This window comes from Artemia franciscana, chromosome 12 (assembly GCF_032884065.1).
Source record: "Artemia franciscana chromosome 12, ASM3288406v1, whole genome shotgun sequence".
NCBI lineage: Eukaryota > Metazoa > Arthropoda > Branchiopoda > Anostraca > Artemiidae > Artemia > Artemia franciscana.
Window position 1 is genome coordinate 27,082,188 of NC_088874.1, and position 17,680 is coordinate 27,099,867.

Sequence of the window (17,680 nt, forward strand, 5' to 3'; positions counted from 1 at the left end):
AATGCAGTACAAAATTGTATATCCTTGGAAGAGTTCCTTTTCCTGGATTTGAATTGGACGAGTAAATGATTACTTACCCAGCAGAGGCCTGGTCCTTAAATAATGGTTCAAATTTAGGTCCTCCTGGGATAGCCATATTCAACGCTTTAGCTGTAAAGAAGGATTTGACGTCGAAAAGGTAAAAATAGTTTTCATCTACCAAATCTGTTAGAAGCTGATTGGCTAATCTGTATAAGCTGGCCATCATCGGGATGGTTAACTGCCATCGTTTGTATGTTGAACCATTTACATAACTAGAAGAAGGATAAGAATTAGGCCATTTACAAGGACATAGAAAATGCAGGGTAGTAGGAGAGAGAGAGAAAGACAAAAAGGATGGAGATAAAAGGGTAAAGAGAGAAGGATAGAGACAGGGAGGGAGAATGGGAAGAGAAGAGATAGAGAGAGGGAAATAAAAAGATATACATGTAGAGGGATAGGGGAGGATATGAAGAGATGAATAGGAAAAGATATAGAGTGGAATAGACAAAGAAAGAGAAGGTTAGAGAAAGAGAGAAAGAAAGATAAGAGGGGGAGGGAGGTGATTTTGGTTGCCACAATTTCCTTTTTACTTGAATTTTTATGGACATTTGTATTTTATGGCTTATCAAAGTATTTATAAGCATTAACTGAAAGTTCAACAAAACTTGCACATGAGCAATTCATTTTATGTTGTATTAGAAGATAGTAAAATGCCCAACATAAATAAGGCTATTTTACGGGTAATAAAGTTCATTCATTCATTCACATCAAATTAACGTTAAAATAATAAAATTCTTGCCCCTCAATTTATTTTTCAACTAGTTGTTTTAATAAGTTTTTTGGAACAATCCAGATTACTTATTTCTGATATCGAGTTCTGGAGCTGAAGTCCGGTCTCTGAACTTGAGACAAAAATTTCAATAAAATAAATAACCAAAACAACATATTATAAGGACATGTAAATGGAAAGCTGAGAAAATAAAATCAGTCCTTTGTTTACAGGTATAAAGAAAAAAAAAGCAAGTGTGTTATTTCTTCATCGACTTAAAACTTATATTCTTAGGTCCTTGGGCTAAGAGGGTCCCAAAGCAGAAAGACAAAAAAAAAAAAACTTGGTTCCCCCACCACAAAACTGGACCAACAAAGGACCAAAAAAATATTCCTAGTAGGAAGTAGTAAGTTGTTGTATATTTTTCACGTATATTGGGGCGTGGGCCCAAAGTTGTTTTTTTTTCCGTTTCAAACTTACAATCTCGAGTCCTTGTAAAAATAACATAAATGAATAAATAAATAAATACAAAATCTAGGGCCCGCCTCCTCACCCAAAAAATTTTTTGAGGTGGACATAGAAACGTAGGAAGGGGTTCATTCGATTGGAAATTGGAACTTCCAGTGATTTGGGGGTATCTCCTGCCATTTTCTACTACCCGATCCGCCTGAAAGCCTCATGATGTTGGATCCAAATTTTGATAGTAATTTGGCCAGAAAGTTCTAACATGTATTTTTGAAGACCGGACCATCTTTCCATGACGTATAAATAGTAGTTCAATGGGGAAAATCCTTTTATACGACAATGAAATACAAAAAAATATCTCTGGATATTTCGGTTACATATACAGTGGTGGTCACATACACACACATATACATTTATGTACTGAAGATGGACACTGTAAATGTGACCAAATATCCAGAGATTTTTTTTTTGTGTTTCATTATTGAATAATAGGATTTTCCTGTTGAGCTGTTATTTATACGTAAAAGTTCTAATATATACTAATCAGTAGCTTACAACACTATCAGTACTAAAATGATTAACGAAAACTCACGGTGTTCCAACAAGTGGTTTATTTTCATAGAACCATTCCGCAATGGACTTGTCCTCTTCTGGGTCAAGATCAATTTGAATTGCCTCCAGGGGTTCAACATCTAATATATTATCAGCATAGTCCAAGGGGGGTTCTTCGTCATCAAAAGGGGGGAACCTCATCCGCTTGAAGTGTCGTCGATCTCGCTTTTCACGACGCATCATGATCCACATTGTACTAAAAAAGCAGATAAATATATTCAATGTACAAAAAAATCCCTTCACATCGACATAATTCAGCATAAGCGACATTTTGGTAGATTGGAATCAAAAACGACAATGTCCGTTTTTTATTCCAATCAATTACCATTAAATGAGCAAAAAGTTTTCACCAAACAGTAAAGTTTTTATTGAATTTTGTCAAAAAAGGAACAAATTTGTAAAAAAAATGTTGAGAAAGTTCGTCATTGGATTAAAAAATATTGAAAACATGAAATTAAAACTATGATAATGTCATTATTTAAGACGTAATTTTGATTAATATTTTGTACATTATTTAACAGTGTTCTGCTGTCCAGAATTCTCCTTTGAATTTTAAGGTTATATTTTTGGAATTTAATTTCAGATTCTGCGTTTGCAAGATTTCTGAGAAACGATATTTTGTTAGTAAACATCTTACTTGTAAAAGCAAATGGGCAGGTACTTTTGAGTAGTAGCAAAATTGGACGGGGGGAACGTACCTTAAATAAATCAAAATAGAAAGAGCTTCGGAATTTCATTTTAACATCGTTTTGTGGACACGTTGAAGGCAAAGTGCTACAGATATATCTTTTTTCACCAAAAACAGATATTATCAATTTTACTCGAGCCAACTCCATTCCATTTGTACTGACACTATGTTGTGAAACGAAAGAAAATGGAATTGATGCTGGTTTTCTTGCGAGAGGAAATGGCTAACTTTATACTAATATCTCTCTCTCTCTCTCTCTCTCTGTCGAAATGATGGAAGGACATTGGGTTCTTTATTGCTTTTTACTGAATCAAAAATTACTACTTAACAGAACAAAGATAGATATTATATTTGGTACATCCACCATAACATCCCAAAAAGAATTATAATGGATGGACATAGTAATTTTCAAGCAAAAACGGTCATGGAGATATTAGGTAAATTAAAGATCCTTTGCTGATGTTCTATAGAATTTTTGAAGTCACACACTGATAATGCTAGCATTGGTAACAGGTACACAGAAAGGGAGGGGAAGGTTCAAGCACTGTATCCTAAGCATATCTACAGCAAAGAAAAACACGAAAAGAATACATTCCCGCCTCAAGTTTTGCCAGTATAATTTATTTCAAAATACAGATACAGTCATACAGATAGTTGCACCCAGGTCAAACCCCCAAGAGGATCCGAATCATACCATTTTTCCTAGAAAGAGGAGGGAGGATTCAAAGCTCAGAAGAGATGCGTTTCCAGGGAAATATTCTTCAGTTTTTTAAGAGGAAGGGCTCCTTTAAGCCACTTTATCCCTCATCCCCAATGGACAGGGATTGTTTACACACAAACAGCTTAAGTTCATATTTTTGTAGGCACTATACCATTTTCTCCTGTCATTGATTGATTTATTCAGGAATGTTCCAGGTTCATTCTTTACAAGCTACAAATTTCACATACACAAACTGAAAATACAAATCTAATCAACATAAATTAATTAAATAGTTTAAAATTTGTACAAATTGACGCTCTCTAAGCAGCTTGCTATACAAATTAGTATAGTTTTAATTAGCCTCATCAAAGCTTACAAGAGACATTGAAGTAAAAGAAAGAGAACACCTCCGTGTGCCTATAGCCTCAGTAATATAAAAAATCACATGCGCTTTTACTACAGGTATTTTGGATGTTTCAGCCCTTTGCTTTATTTTTTTTTTTATTTGAAGACTAATGTCCGAGCAGAGGCATAACCTGCCTCACAGCTTGTCCTGCACTTCTGTCGCTCAAAATAGATTTTTTTGAATCTACTTTTTGTGTTAAGTTGTTTTGTGTTTTCCCAAGAAGCTATAATAAAAACTGGATTATAACTTTACCACTAAAGACTGTAGATACGATTTATCCAAAAATAATTCTTATACCCAAAGTTTGGAATACTTTTCACCGTAGTTATTTCTAGTTTTAATCCCTCCTCTATAATCAAAAAAGGGGACTGAGGACTCAACTTTTTTCCCTAACCAAACCACTAACATTTTATTTATCTGTGACAAAAAAAAAAGAAAAAAGAAGAAGCTTATCCCAGGTTTTTATTGGATATCAACAAACCTCTTTCTTCACTGATCCAACAATAAGAAGAATAACTGAAACATAATCGATACTGGGCTGCTTTCTGTGAAAAGAAAATAGCTCAATTGGCGTTAGCCATATTAAGGGAGTGATTGTCGCTAAAGGTAGTATCTGGTGTTGTCAGCATTCACGCCAGAGAACCAAGGCCTGAGTGCAGAAGCCGAAACAAGAAAAGGAAATGCTTAGATCAGAGAAGTAAATTCTTTGCACTTCGATTACTGAATTTTTTTATGCACAAGAATATATTCCAATTAACGGGAAGTTCGTTGGAAGAACTTTTTCCGTTCGTAACTTTTTCCAAAGAATCGTTAGAAAAAGGGGCAGATAACTTCTTCCACAGCAAGAAATGTTTAGTTAGCCCACTGTCAACAACATGATTATTTTTTTTTATTGAAATTTGTGTCTCAAGTTCAGAGACCCGACTTAAGTTCGAGAACTCGAGATCGAAATCAGTAATCTGGATTGTTCCATGAAACTTATTAAAAGAACTAGTTGAAAAACAAATTTAGGGGCACGAATTTTATTATTTTAACGTTAATGTGATATTAGATTGCAATCATTATTATTTCTTTCACTACTATTAGTATTGTAGCTTCTATTTATTTAATATGATTTTGTTATAGCCTTATTTATAGTGTGCTTTTTACAGTCTTCTAATTCAACATAAAATGAAGACCATTATTGCAGCACTTGATAGGTAAAAATAACCAAAAACAACAAGTACTTACCCCCATTGTGCCATATATACTGGTTCAATAACCCATGGGATTTCATTGACAAATGTAATAGCACCGGTAATATGGTATAGAACCTTTACATCACGGATTTGCTCCCAAGGCATTGGCATATTCTCAAGTAACTTCAACACAGCATGTGGCATATATTTCAAAGCCCTGCAATATATCGAATATAAAAACATTGAATAGAATTAAAACCTGCTCAATCATACAGCTTCAAGGCTGAGTCAAAGAAAAAGAAGGTCAATGTTTTGAATCATAAGTCCCCAGTAGTGTATTCAACGATTATGGACAAAATATTACCATAAACAGAAGAACTATCTTACTATATAATTCGTGTCTGTGTAACTAATCTGACGTCTGCATAATGCAACGAGTAGCTGACGGCTGAACGCAAGCGTGTTTTTCGTAAAGCTTCTACAATTTACTTATTTAGGTGGTTTCCAGCAAATATAGAGAGTAAACATTTGGTCCCTTTTTATCTTTCATGCATAAAGCCAAAAGACAAGCGAGCATTGCATACAGTCTGAAGCTTTCATTAAAAAGTGACAAATTTGATGCGTAGTTTGTCCAGTATACAATGTTCCATGTTGCAGCTAGAAGATCGAGCAAAAAATTTCAGAAATTTTAAGGGTACTTTTTGTGTCTACAGGAGGAGAGCATACTATTTCTGTTTTGTCCTTACAGGTGTATATGTTACTTTTTGTTTTTATGCCCTTTGTCCAACAGACACTTTAGCAACCGTAATTTTAAGGGTACTTTTTGTGTCTACAGGAGGAGAGCATACTATTTCTGTCTTGTCCTTACAAGTGTATTGCTATTTTTTTGTTTTTATGCCCTTTGTCCAACAGACCCTTGAGCAACTGTAATTTTAAGGGTACTTTTTGTGTCTACAGGAGGAGAGCATACTATTTCTGTCTTGTCTTTACAGGTGTATATGCTACTTTTTTGTTTTTATGCCCTTTGTCCAACAGACCCTTGAGCAACTGTAATTTTAAGGGTACTTTTTGTGTCTACAGGAGGAGAGCATACTATTTCTGTCTTGTCTTTACAGGTGTATATGCTACTTTTTTGTTTTTATGCCCTTTGTCCAACAGACCCTTTAGCAACTGTAATTTTAAGGGTACTTTTTGTGTCTACAGGAGGAGAGCATACTATTTCTGTCTTGTCCTTACAGGTGTATATGTTACTTTTTGTTTTTATGCCCTTTGTCCAACAGACCCTTTAGCGACCGTAATTTTAAGGGTGCTTTTTGTGTCTACAGGAGGAGAGCATACTATTTCTATCTTGTCCTTACAAGTGTATTGCTATTTTTTTGTTTTTATGCCCTTTGTCCAACAGACCCTTGAGCAACTGTAATTTTAAGGGTACTTTTTGTGTCTACAGGAGGAGAGCATACTATTTCTGTCTTGTCTTTACAAGTGTATATGTTACTTTTTGTTTTTATGCCCTTTGTCCAACAGACCCTTTAGCAACCGTAATTTTAAGGGTACTTTTTGTGTCTACAGGAGGAGAGCATACTATTTCTGTCTTGTCCTTACAAGTGTATTGCTATTTTTTTGTTTTTATGCCCTTTGTCCAACAGACCCTTGAGCAACTGTAATTTTAAGGGTACTTTTTGTGTCTACAGGAGGAGAGCATACTATTTCTGTCTTGTCTTTACAGGTGTATATGCTACTTTTTTGTTTTTATGCCCTTTGTCCAACAGACCCTTCAGCAACTGTAACATAAAGCAACGTAACTTATTGTTGGCATAGAGGATTAGAACATGAAAACTGACATTTTAATAGAATAGAAGAGAATATTTTTATTCACTGCAATTGCTGGAGATAAGATGACAATGTTATGACTAAAAAAAAAGACACAAAACAAGGATGAAAAACAAAAACAAAGAAATAGCAACATAAAAATACTAAAGCAGCATGTTCTGCTTCGAGGCCAAAAATTAAAATGAGCCATAAATAAAATTAATATACGTCAAGAGTCAATTTTTACGGTTAAAATAGTGATTGCTTATACAGAATATCAAAAATATAAATGTCTGGTATATTCAAAAGCGCTCACAGACAAAAACCTGAAATAAACTGAATCAAACAGTTATTATGATGGCTACACAAGATGATACGGAAACAAGACAAGGTATTAAATGCCAGAGTTTAGGTGAACAAGGTCAATCGTGCCAAATTTATAAGTTCAGAGGCCTGGGGAGTTTTGTGCAAAAAACTGACAATTTTTCTAATGATTTTTCCCACTTAAGCGTCGTAGCCAATAGATGCTTATTTTTCATACCCCAGATGCACCCCACGACAAATGGACCTGTATTGATACCTTCATTGAAAAAGTTCAATCCAAAGGAGGGAATGCTTGTCAAAATGAAAGAAAAAGTTCATACTTATAGCCCAATTTTATAATTTTCTGGGAAGGGAAGGAGGTATTGGGTCTTTATTGCAAATTACAGGGGTGAAATACCCTCGTCCCTGTTCAAAACTAAATAGTTACTGGATTATTCCAAAGTGTAAAATCTGACTATATTTTAGTGATTTTTGATTGATTTAGTGATTTTCTTCGATAGTCTAGTGATTTATGTGCTGATTTAGTGACTTTTTTGTTGAGGCAATATATAAAAATCGCACTAGAAATAGTGATAAATCACTTGGGGTGGCAACGCTGTATTGAAGGGACATCCCCACCCTGATGAACAAAGAGGTCTCCAAACGACCATCAAGAGTAGTTGGAATTGAAGCCAAGTGGGTAGAAAATTAATGCACAATGATTATAACTACAACAATCAAAGTGATACTAAAATTAACTCACCCTAAGTAAACCCGCTTATCGTGTCTATATTTTCGACTAGACATATCACCATGATCTCTAATAATTTTTCGAACATGTTCAGGAGGCATGTCTTCTTTCTGAGCATCAACGAATCCAAATTTCCGCTTCTCTGCATACCGCTTTGATTGCAACTGCTGCCATTTTCTTGCTAAAAACAGCTCAATTATTACCAACATGGCAAAATAAAATTTTAAAACTGGATTAGATAAAAAAGATTTATTTAATGGAAACCTGTGCAGAATCTAATATTCAGCTTAGAAAACTGAAGAAGATAAGCTAAACCTTACACAACTTGCATAATTTGTAAGAAGGTATATGCTTAGAAACAGGAATGAGCATTAAGGTCAAACTCCTTCCCAAACTCCATCCCTCCTATGTTTTGTAATGTGACCATGACCTGCCATATATGAATGTGGCAGGTCATGTATGGAGATTAGAAAACAATGTTTTATGGCAGCAAAATAGCCTACAACGAGCTTCGTGCTGATGTAATACATCAATGTAGGCAATACATACAGTACACATGGAGATACAATATGCACCACAATTGCAAAATATTTTACATGAACAAGGAACATAAATATGCCAGAGAATTTCAGCATAAGAGGTGATTAGAAGGTGGTAAGATTTTCTAAGCTATAGTGGGAAACAGAATGATTTGTAGGAATTTTCACTGCATGCAGACTTTTTTTTTACCATTAGCATTGTAAACTAAGTGGAAAGTGGTATAGTAGGCTTAAATATCAAACTGCATAATTTTAGATGTGTCATTTCATCAAAAGTACTTTATCATATTTACTGTAGTACTGCTAGTGGAGTACAGTATTCAAAGTCTGAAGTATACGGCATATAGCTTACTGCTGTTACTTTACGGATGGAGTTGTACACTACAATGTTATTGGTAGTATGTAAACAGTACATACCCAACTGCAAGCTTGATACTTATTAATTACTATAACTATAAAGCACTGCATTGATCTTCTGGGAGAACAATCTTAATTATTCTGTAGTCCTGTAGTTTTGCCCTAATCTAATAACCAAAAGAAACAAAGAAGTGCTGCTACATTGTAGTGTGGCTGTTTTAGCCTACTAATCTTCCACATTCCAGCTTTCCCATTATCATTACCGGATAGCTGTGATAGTAGTTTTGCCCTTATATAATCCCCAAAAGAAACAAAGAAGTGCTGCTACATTGTAGTGTGGCTGTTTTAGCCTACTAATCTTCCACATTCCAGCTTTCCCATTACCTGCTTTAACTGTTTATTCAACTGAATCATGGTGAATCAATGCCTGTGGATCATATAAATTTAACAAAAAATAATTATAATTAAGTAGTAAGTTTTTAACCAGTATTTTAACCCTTTTGTATAGTAAAAAAAAGAGAGAAAAAGGTATCATCTTTAAGGGTCCATTTAATTTCCAAGTAGAATGACTATTATATTTGGAAAGAGAACAGAATTGAGTGATATGTTCACCTTATTCATAGCTCAGTAATGAAAATATCTCCGAATTTATCATAAGATCTCCCTGCATAGGTGCCATACTTGATTTTATTGTGGCCATGTGAGACCATCAAATGGTCCCAGCCAACGACAGCCCCAAAATTGACGAGAAAAAGGCCCAAGCCATACAAATGAATCCGAAAAAAAAATAAAATGCCTCTATTTCAACGCTGACTCTCTCTTAAACAAAATGGAGGAAGCAAAGCAGGTTATCAAACTGGAAAATCCGGATATTGTGGCAATAGTAGAAGTTAAACCAAAAAACTACAGATACTCACCTACCGTCACAGAGCTCAGTATCGAAGATTATTATCTGTATGAACAAAATCTGGAAGAGAATACAGGTAGAGGGATAGTCTGCTATTGTCGAAAAGGCATCAACGTGCATCCAATATCGAGGTCAACCAACACGATCGAGCCCAAAGAAAGTCTGTGGATCTGCATTAAGTCTAAAACGACCAGCGACACTGTTCTTGGGATCTGTTATCGTAGCCCCAACAACACTGACACATCCGACGAAGCTCTGTTCTCGCAAATAGCAGCATTCGCTAAGAACACCAACCAAAAGCTTGCTATTATAGGAGATTTCAATCTCCCAAAGATAGACTGGAATAGGCGATACACCATGGAATCTACCGCAAGCTTGACGAGTAAATTCCTGGACGTTATTAACGAACACTTTCTAGAGCAGCTAATATCTGAGCCAACAAGGATGCGGGGATCTGACACACCAAGTATCCTCGACTTGTTACTGGTAAGCGATGGAGACCTGGTATCAGATATTAAGCAGTTGTCACCAATCGGTAAATCGGATCACTCGGTAATTGTGTTTAGCTTGGAAACGGAGGTTTTGAAGACACGTGTGGCACTGAAACGTAACTACTACAAGGGAGATTACGTTGCTATGAGAAGAGAGCTTTCGGATGTCAACTGGACTGAAGAATTCAGTGGGTTGGAGTCGTTAGACACCATTTACACAAGGTTCACTAAGATTGTAGCCTCAATGGAAGAACAATTTATTCCTATGCACAATAAATACACCCGTGTTGCATTAACTAAAGCCAATATTGAACTGATTAAAGCAAAACAAAAAGCATGGAGAGACTACAAAAGTAATCGACTAAGTAACGACCGAGAGAAAACATTCAAGAGGCTCCGCAACAGGGTTCGAAAAGCAACAAGAAGAGAAGGAAAGCTTAGAGAACGTAAATTAGCTTTCTCCTTGAAAGAAAACCCAAAAATTTTCTGGAAATACGTGAACAGCAAAAGGAAAAACAAAGGTGGAGTCTCATCTCTTTACGATCCCGTGAAACAAAAGCTGGTACACGACCCCATGGACAAGGCAAATTTTCTCAACAGCCAGTTCTCTTCTGTTTTTACTCAGGAACCTGAGAACGAAGACCACTTTAGCCGCGAGGAACCAATTCAGGGTATAAGCGAATTGATAAGACCGATAGAGATCAAACATAGCGATGTTCTAAAAAAACTCAGAGAACTTAACCCAAGCAAGTCCACAGGCCCAGACAATCTACATCCAAAACTGCTCAAAGAACTTGCAACGGTAATAACAGAGCCACTAGTCTACATTTACAGAAAGTCTCTTGAACTCGGTGAGCTTCCCACTATTTGGAAAAAAGCTATTGTCGTCCCAATATACAAAGGTGGGAAACGAGAAGACCCATCAAACTACAGACCGATAAGCCTCACTTGTATTACGTGTAAAGTACTCGAGTCTCTCATTGCAGACCACACCCTAGAACACTTAAAACGAGAAAAAATACTTACCGAAAAGCAGTTTGGTTTTCTTAAGGAACGATCTGCAGAGATTCAACTACTTTGTGCCACAGATGATTGGAAGAAAAACATCGACAAGGGGTTCCAGATTGATCTCATATACTTGGATCTCAAGAAAGCCTTTGACAAAGTTCCCCATAAGCGTCTCGTCAAGAAGCTCAGGAAATACGGTCTCTCCTCATCCGGGTCCTCATTCAGTCTTCTTCAATGGATTACGGACTTCTTAACTGGCAGAAAGCAAGTTGTGTGCGTAGAAGGTTGTCTCAGCAATGCCGAAGAAGAAGTTCTTAGCGGAGTACCCCAGGGGTCAATTCTCGGCCCCCTTCTGTTTAATCTCTACATCAACGACCTAGTTGAGGGCATCAAATCTGACATCCTTCTCTACGCGGACGACACAAAGCTCTATCGCGTCATCTCGTCATGTGAAGACATTCACCACCTGCAGGCGGATCTCCAACGAATCGATGACTGGATGAAGAAGTGGATCATGGAAATCAATACCCAGAAAAGTCATATCCTCACTCTGGGTCCACAAAACTTTTCGTCCTCATACTTTCTTGGTTCCGCTGCACTCACTCTTAGTAGAGAAGAAAGAGACCTAGGTATCTTAGTGGATTCTGAACTGAACTTCAGTAGCCACTATGAAGCTGTCGTCAAGAAGGCTTCCAAAGTTGCTGGTATGATCAGAAGGAACTTCTCGTGCGAGGACGACAAAATGCTTGCTACGCTCTATAAGTCCCTTGTCCGCCCGATTCTTGAGTATGGACATTGTTCTACAAGACCATACTACAACAAGGAGATAGATGCTCTCGAAAATGTTCAGAGGAGGATAACTAAATTCTCTCCCAGGTTACGCTTCCTTCCCTACGAAGAGCGGCTTAGAAAGCTTGAAATCCCAACCCTCGCATATAGATTCCATCGTGGTGATCTTATTGAAATGTACAAGCTCTGCAATGGAGCCTATGATAACGTACCAGCCCAGAGAATCGTGCAGTTCAATAAAAATCATCTCCGAAGACATCAGTACAAAGTGAGTATGGAACGTTTTTACAAGGACATGGGCCGATGGACTTTCGGCAACCGAGTTGTTCAGCATTGGAACAACTTACCAGAAAGAGTAATCTGCTCCACAAACCTACGGACATTCAAGAAGGAAGTTGATGAATATTATTCAAGTGACATTTTCTCCTTATGCAAATTTAGAAGAAATGCAAATTAAGATTTTTGTTTTGTAGAGGCTTAACGGCCTGCCATCAAATTTGCGAATATATTATATTATTATTATGTAAAATATACCTCTTTCATTATAGGACAATTTTCCTCCTTGAATTAAAATCCCTTCTATTTTCATACTTCTAAAAATTGAACAGAACAAAAAAGGAAACAAAATGTAGCTGTAACTCACAATCTAGCTGTGAAAATAACCCTTTTACTATTGATGTTCAAAATTCAACTGAACAAAAATGTGTTCAAATGAAATTCTTTACCACAACTCACAAGAGAATCTTATAACATTTGATCCTACTGTATAATCTCATGAACACAGTGCTTTTATCAATATAGGAAGAAAGATCTATATTTCAATGGTCTCTGTCTGGTTTTGACGGGCATAATTGAGACCAAAAATTAAGAAAGTGGCAAAAAAATCATATCAAGTAAAGTAAAAGTGGTAGTGACTAGGGGTGGATAGTCACTAGTTATAAATCTCCAGGGGTGGCAACCCTGGGTGAAAGGTGACTCTCGGGGATTTGGGGAACCAATTTTTTTTCAACACACAGATTTTCAGGGAAGTCCCGAAAATTCAGAGCTAGTGGAAACAATGGCATTTCCTGCCAAGCAACACGATTACCAGGTCATCCCACTTTTTTCTCACCTGCTTCCAGGGTATTTCGTTACAGTCACTTTGAAAAAAAAAGAAGAAAAAAGTCTTCTGGTGTTGAGTAAAATTTTTCTTTCAATTCCTACTCATTATACATACGCCTGTTCAAAGCTGCAGAAGTTTTATTTGAAATTTCTTTGAAGACTATTTTTAAACAATTTGAAATTTCTTTGAAGACTATTTTTAAACAATTTGAAAAGCTGAAATAAGATTGATTAAACCTGACTTATGAGTCAAACTGCAATTTAAATAAATCATATTATATCTGCAATCAAATGTCTTCTGGGTAATAATGTTTTTACATTAAGAACTTTCTAATAAATATCTTGTATTGTGATTTTTTCTTCTACTAAAGTAATTAACAACAAGATGATATCAAATAATTTTTTCTTACAATAACTCAGATACAAAAACAAAAGTAGCAATTTTTTTTAAAAAGAGGACCCTGATGGCTATGCAAAAATTATAAGTCCTGTGGTGGCGCAGTGGGTTCGACCTTAGCTTGGTAATACGGGACCCAGAGATCGAATCATGCTGCAAAAATGCACTGCAGGGCCGACGCAGGGACCTTAGTAGTCAAGAAGCGTCGTTAATCTGATACAATACAATACAATGCAAAAACTATATTGTGAAAAAGCAAACTTCCTCACCCTTTGCAACCTGGACCAGTAATATTTCTTTTTTGTATTTGCCCCCTTATATGGAACAAGACCCACTCCCAAAAAAGTTCATTTATTTTGAAAGAATTTCTAAAAAAAGAGAATTGTAACTTAAGCAAAGCAATGTCCATCAGTGGTTGTAAAACATTTACAGAAATTAACAACAGTAATTAACATTACTTTAAAACAACAACATTAACTTAAACCATGTGCCTAATTGCACAAAGAAGGAGGTGTACCAACCCAAGATTGGTTGTAGATGTTCACCTGTGACTTGGTGATAGGTGTTCAGAACACCTAGCATAAGTAAATGGATTGTCTAAATCATGAAAAACACATTATGTAAATATTGTATGAATGCTTGTTGTCAATTCAAAATTGGTTGTGTTTAATGTAAACACATTATACATTTACAAAGTAAAAATGAAAGAGAAACATAAAAAGAACAAGAGCTAAGGGCTCATATGGCATTTGTGACAAGGTCAGAAGGGCCAAGAGCTCATATGGCATGAGCTCTAGCAAAATTATAAGAATCAATAGACTAATTTAAAAGGAAAATCAGAGGCTTAATGCCGGTTGGGATTTAAAATAAGAACTCTGAGACACGAGGTCCTTCTAAATATCAAAATTCATTAAGATCCGATCACCCACTCGTAAGTTAAAAATACCTCATTTTTCTGAATTTTCCTCTCCCTTCAGCCCCTCAAATGGTCGAATTGGGGAAACAACTTTGTCAAGTCAATTTGTGCAGGTCCCTGACATGCCTACCAATTTTCATCGTCCTAGCACGTCCAGAGCGCCCCAAACTCACCAAAGCACTGGACCATCCCTAACTCCCCTAAAGAGAGCAGATCCAGTCCGGTTATGTCAATCACGTATCTATGACATTTGCTTATTCTACACACCAAGTTTCTTCCCAATCTTTCCACTCTAAGCATTTTCAAAGATTTCTGGTTTCACCCTCCAACTCACCCCAATATCACCAGATCTGGTTAGGATTTAAAATAAGAGCTCTGAAACATGTGTTTCTTCTAAATACAAAATTTCATTAATATCTGGTCACCTATTCTTAAGTTAAAAATACCTCAATTTTTCTAATTTTTCTGAATTAACACCCTCCCAACTCCTCCAAAGAGAGCGGGTCCGTTCTAATTACGTCAATTACGTATCTAGAACTCATGCTTATTCTTTCCATCAAGTTTCATCCTGATCTCTCCACTCTTAAGTGTTTTCCAAGATTTCCAGTTGCCAAGATTGCTGTTTCCCCCTCCAACCCCCCATATCCCGGGATCCAATTCGAATTGAAAATAGAGCATCTGAGACATAAGATCTTTCTATATATCAAGTTTCATTAAGATCCAATCACCCATTCATAAGATAAAGATACCTCAATTTTCACATTTTCCAAGATTTCCAGCTTTCCCCTCCAACTGTCCCAATGTCGCCGGATGTGGTCGGGATTTAAAATAAGAGCTCTAAAGCACAAGATCCATCTAAATAATAAATTTCATTAAGATCTGATCAGCCATTTACAAGTTACAAATACCTCATTTTTTCTAATTTTTCTGAATCAAACCCACCCCCCACCAAAGAGAGTGGATCCGTTCCGGTTATGTCAGTCATGTATCTTGGACTTGTGCTTGTTCTTCCTGCCAAGTTTCATCCTGATCTCTCCACAGTAAGCCTTTTCCAAGATTTCTGCCCTCCCCCCAATAACAATGGATCCGATCAAGACTTAAAATAAGAGATATGAGTTACGAGGTCCTTCTAAATATGAAATTTCATTAAGATCCGATCACTCCTTCATAAGTTAAAAATACCTCATTTTTTTAATTTTTCAAAATTAACCCCCCCATTCCCCCAAAGAAAGCAGATCCGTTCCGGTTATGTCAATCACGTATCTAGGACTTGTGTTTATTTTTCCCACCAGGTTTCATCCCGATCCCTCCACTCTAAGCGTTTTCCAAGATTTCAAGTTTCCCCCTCCAACTCCTCACAATGTCACCAGATCCGGTCGGGATTTAAAATAAGAGCTCTGAGACACGATATCCATCTAAATGTCAAATTTCATTAATATCTGACCACCTGTTCGTAAGTTACAAATACCTCATTTTTTCATTTTTCCAAATTAACCATCCGCCCACTCCCTCCCAGATAGTCGAATTGGTGAAACAACTATTTTTAATTTAATCTGGTCTGGTCCCTGATACGCCTGCCAAATTTCATCATCCTAGCTTATCTGGAAGTGCCTAAACTAGCAAAACCAGTACCAACAGACCAACAGAATTTGCAATTGCTATATGTCACTTGGTAAATACCAAGTGCCATAAAAAAAAAACAAAAAAAAAAAACTTAATGTATAAATCATCCAGTCATAAGTTCAGGAAACATAAAAAAAAATAAGGTAAAATCCAACCATTTATATTTTTTATATGTAATCATTAAGGGACATGGGGTGAAGAATTCCCTTTTTAATGCATGAAAAATTATATTAACATTTAGTCCTAATAATTTTTTTAAGTATTGCACTTTATCTGATTCCAATTTTCAAGATCAAAATCTCTATTCAACAGTCTAATTAATACATGGGCTAAAAAAAAAAAAAAAAAAAAAAAAAAAAAAAAAAAAAAAAAAAAAAAAAAAAAAAACTCAATAACTTTACCTTTCCTGTTCTTTGCATAGTCACTAAAAAAAGGTGAACTGTTCATGCAATAATAATGGAATATTTGGCACCTGAACAGGGTAAGTCATACCGGTAGGTAGATTTTATGTTTTGAAATGAATTTTAATATGCTTGGATGGTTTCCAATGTCCCATCCACATTTTATTACTTTACTAACATATAATTTTTTTATTGTTAAAAGTTATGCATATCCCCTTCATAATTTATTAAAGAGAGGTACTGTAATAGATTAAACTGTAATAAAACAAGTCTTACCTTTCTCTTGCAGCTTTTCTTCATCATATGCATCTTGTCTTTGCTTATTCTGAGTTGCTTGTGCTTGACGGTAAGCCTGCATTTGCTGGACAGCTTGTGCCTGAGCATGGGCAAGTTGAGCTTGCTGCTGGGCTTGAGCAACCATATTGGCTGCAGCCCATTGCTGGTTTGGGATAAAGAAAGGAGGAAGAGACATTCTTTCTAAAAGAGGAAAGTAAAAGATTTAGCCTACTAATCAAGTCTAAAAGCTTACAAGACAATATTTATTATTTTTGGAAGTTTGGTACTTTTTTGGAAAAACATGCTTATTTTTAACAGATCAAGCTGCTAAAACCGACTCCTGTGATTTAGGGTTTATCTCCCCTGGTTTTACTTTCTAAAGTCAGATTTTAGTTCTCTAATGCATATATATATATATATATATATATATATATATATATATATATGAGCCCCATTCTATTTTACCTTCTCTACTGAATTACATATTAGGTCTAGCCAAAAATAATAAAATTCTTGCTTCATTATGTTCATAGAAGAGTAGAGTTTTGATTATATTATTTATCATACTAAGAGTAGAGAATCTTGAATCAAGATTTCTCCACTCTCACAATAAAACATTGACCAACAACCAAACAAAATTAATGAGCTGAAATCTTTGATATATGTATATGATTATGATATAATACTTCTTACTGAGGTGTGTCCCAAGAATTCAAGAATCCAGCTTCTAGATTCATATGTCAGTTTGCAAGGCTATTGTACAGTATCCAACCTTTCATCCAATTATTGCTGTTGAGGAACACATGCATTGGTCATAACCTCTTACACCATCACCCCAATTAGCAACTCCACTGGATGTCCCTATGCTGAAACCATTTTCTTTGATATATCAGTTGCTGAAAATAAAAGCCACCCTTCTGTAAGAACTGGTAGTGTATACAGATGTCCATCTGCACCACCACCAGAGGAAACATATAGGAAACTAGCAGAGCTCATCTGCAAGATTACAAACACCCACCATGATGATCTACTAATTACAGGTGACTTCAATCTGCCTAACATAACCTGAAAAGACCAGTTTCCTTACATATCTTCTGGTTGTACAAGCCCAATCATTGACATTGCTCATGGTGTCCTTCTCCACCAAATTGTCAACCAGCCAACATGTTTTAG

General features: G+C 36.0%; 1 protein-coding gene across 1 annotated transcript in view; it reads right to left on the reverse strand.

The window, feature by feature from the left end:
- The window catches only part of LOC136033934 (pre-mRNA-processing-splicing factor 8), a 96,395-nt gene that overhangs the window by 73,229 nt on the left and 5,486 nt on the right, over positions 1–17,680 (reverse strand). Inside the window, exons 2-6 of the mRNA XM_065714951.1 lie at positions 16,508–16,708; positions 7,715–7,883; positions 4,892–5,056; positions 1,848–2,063; positions 78–293 (exon numbers count right to left, since the gene is read on the reverse strand). Coding sequence (XP_065571023.1) covers positions 78–293; positions 1,848–2,063; positions 4,892–5,056; positions 7,715–7,883; positions 16,508–16,703 — 962 coding nt within the window. The 5' untranslated portion in view covers positions 16,704–16,708. The remainder of the gene's footprint in view (positions 1–77; positions 294–1,847; positions 2,064–4,891; positions 5,057–7,714; positions 7,884–16,507; positions 16,709–17,680) is intronic.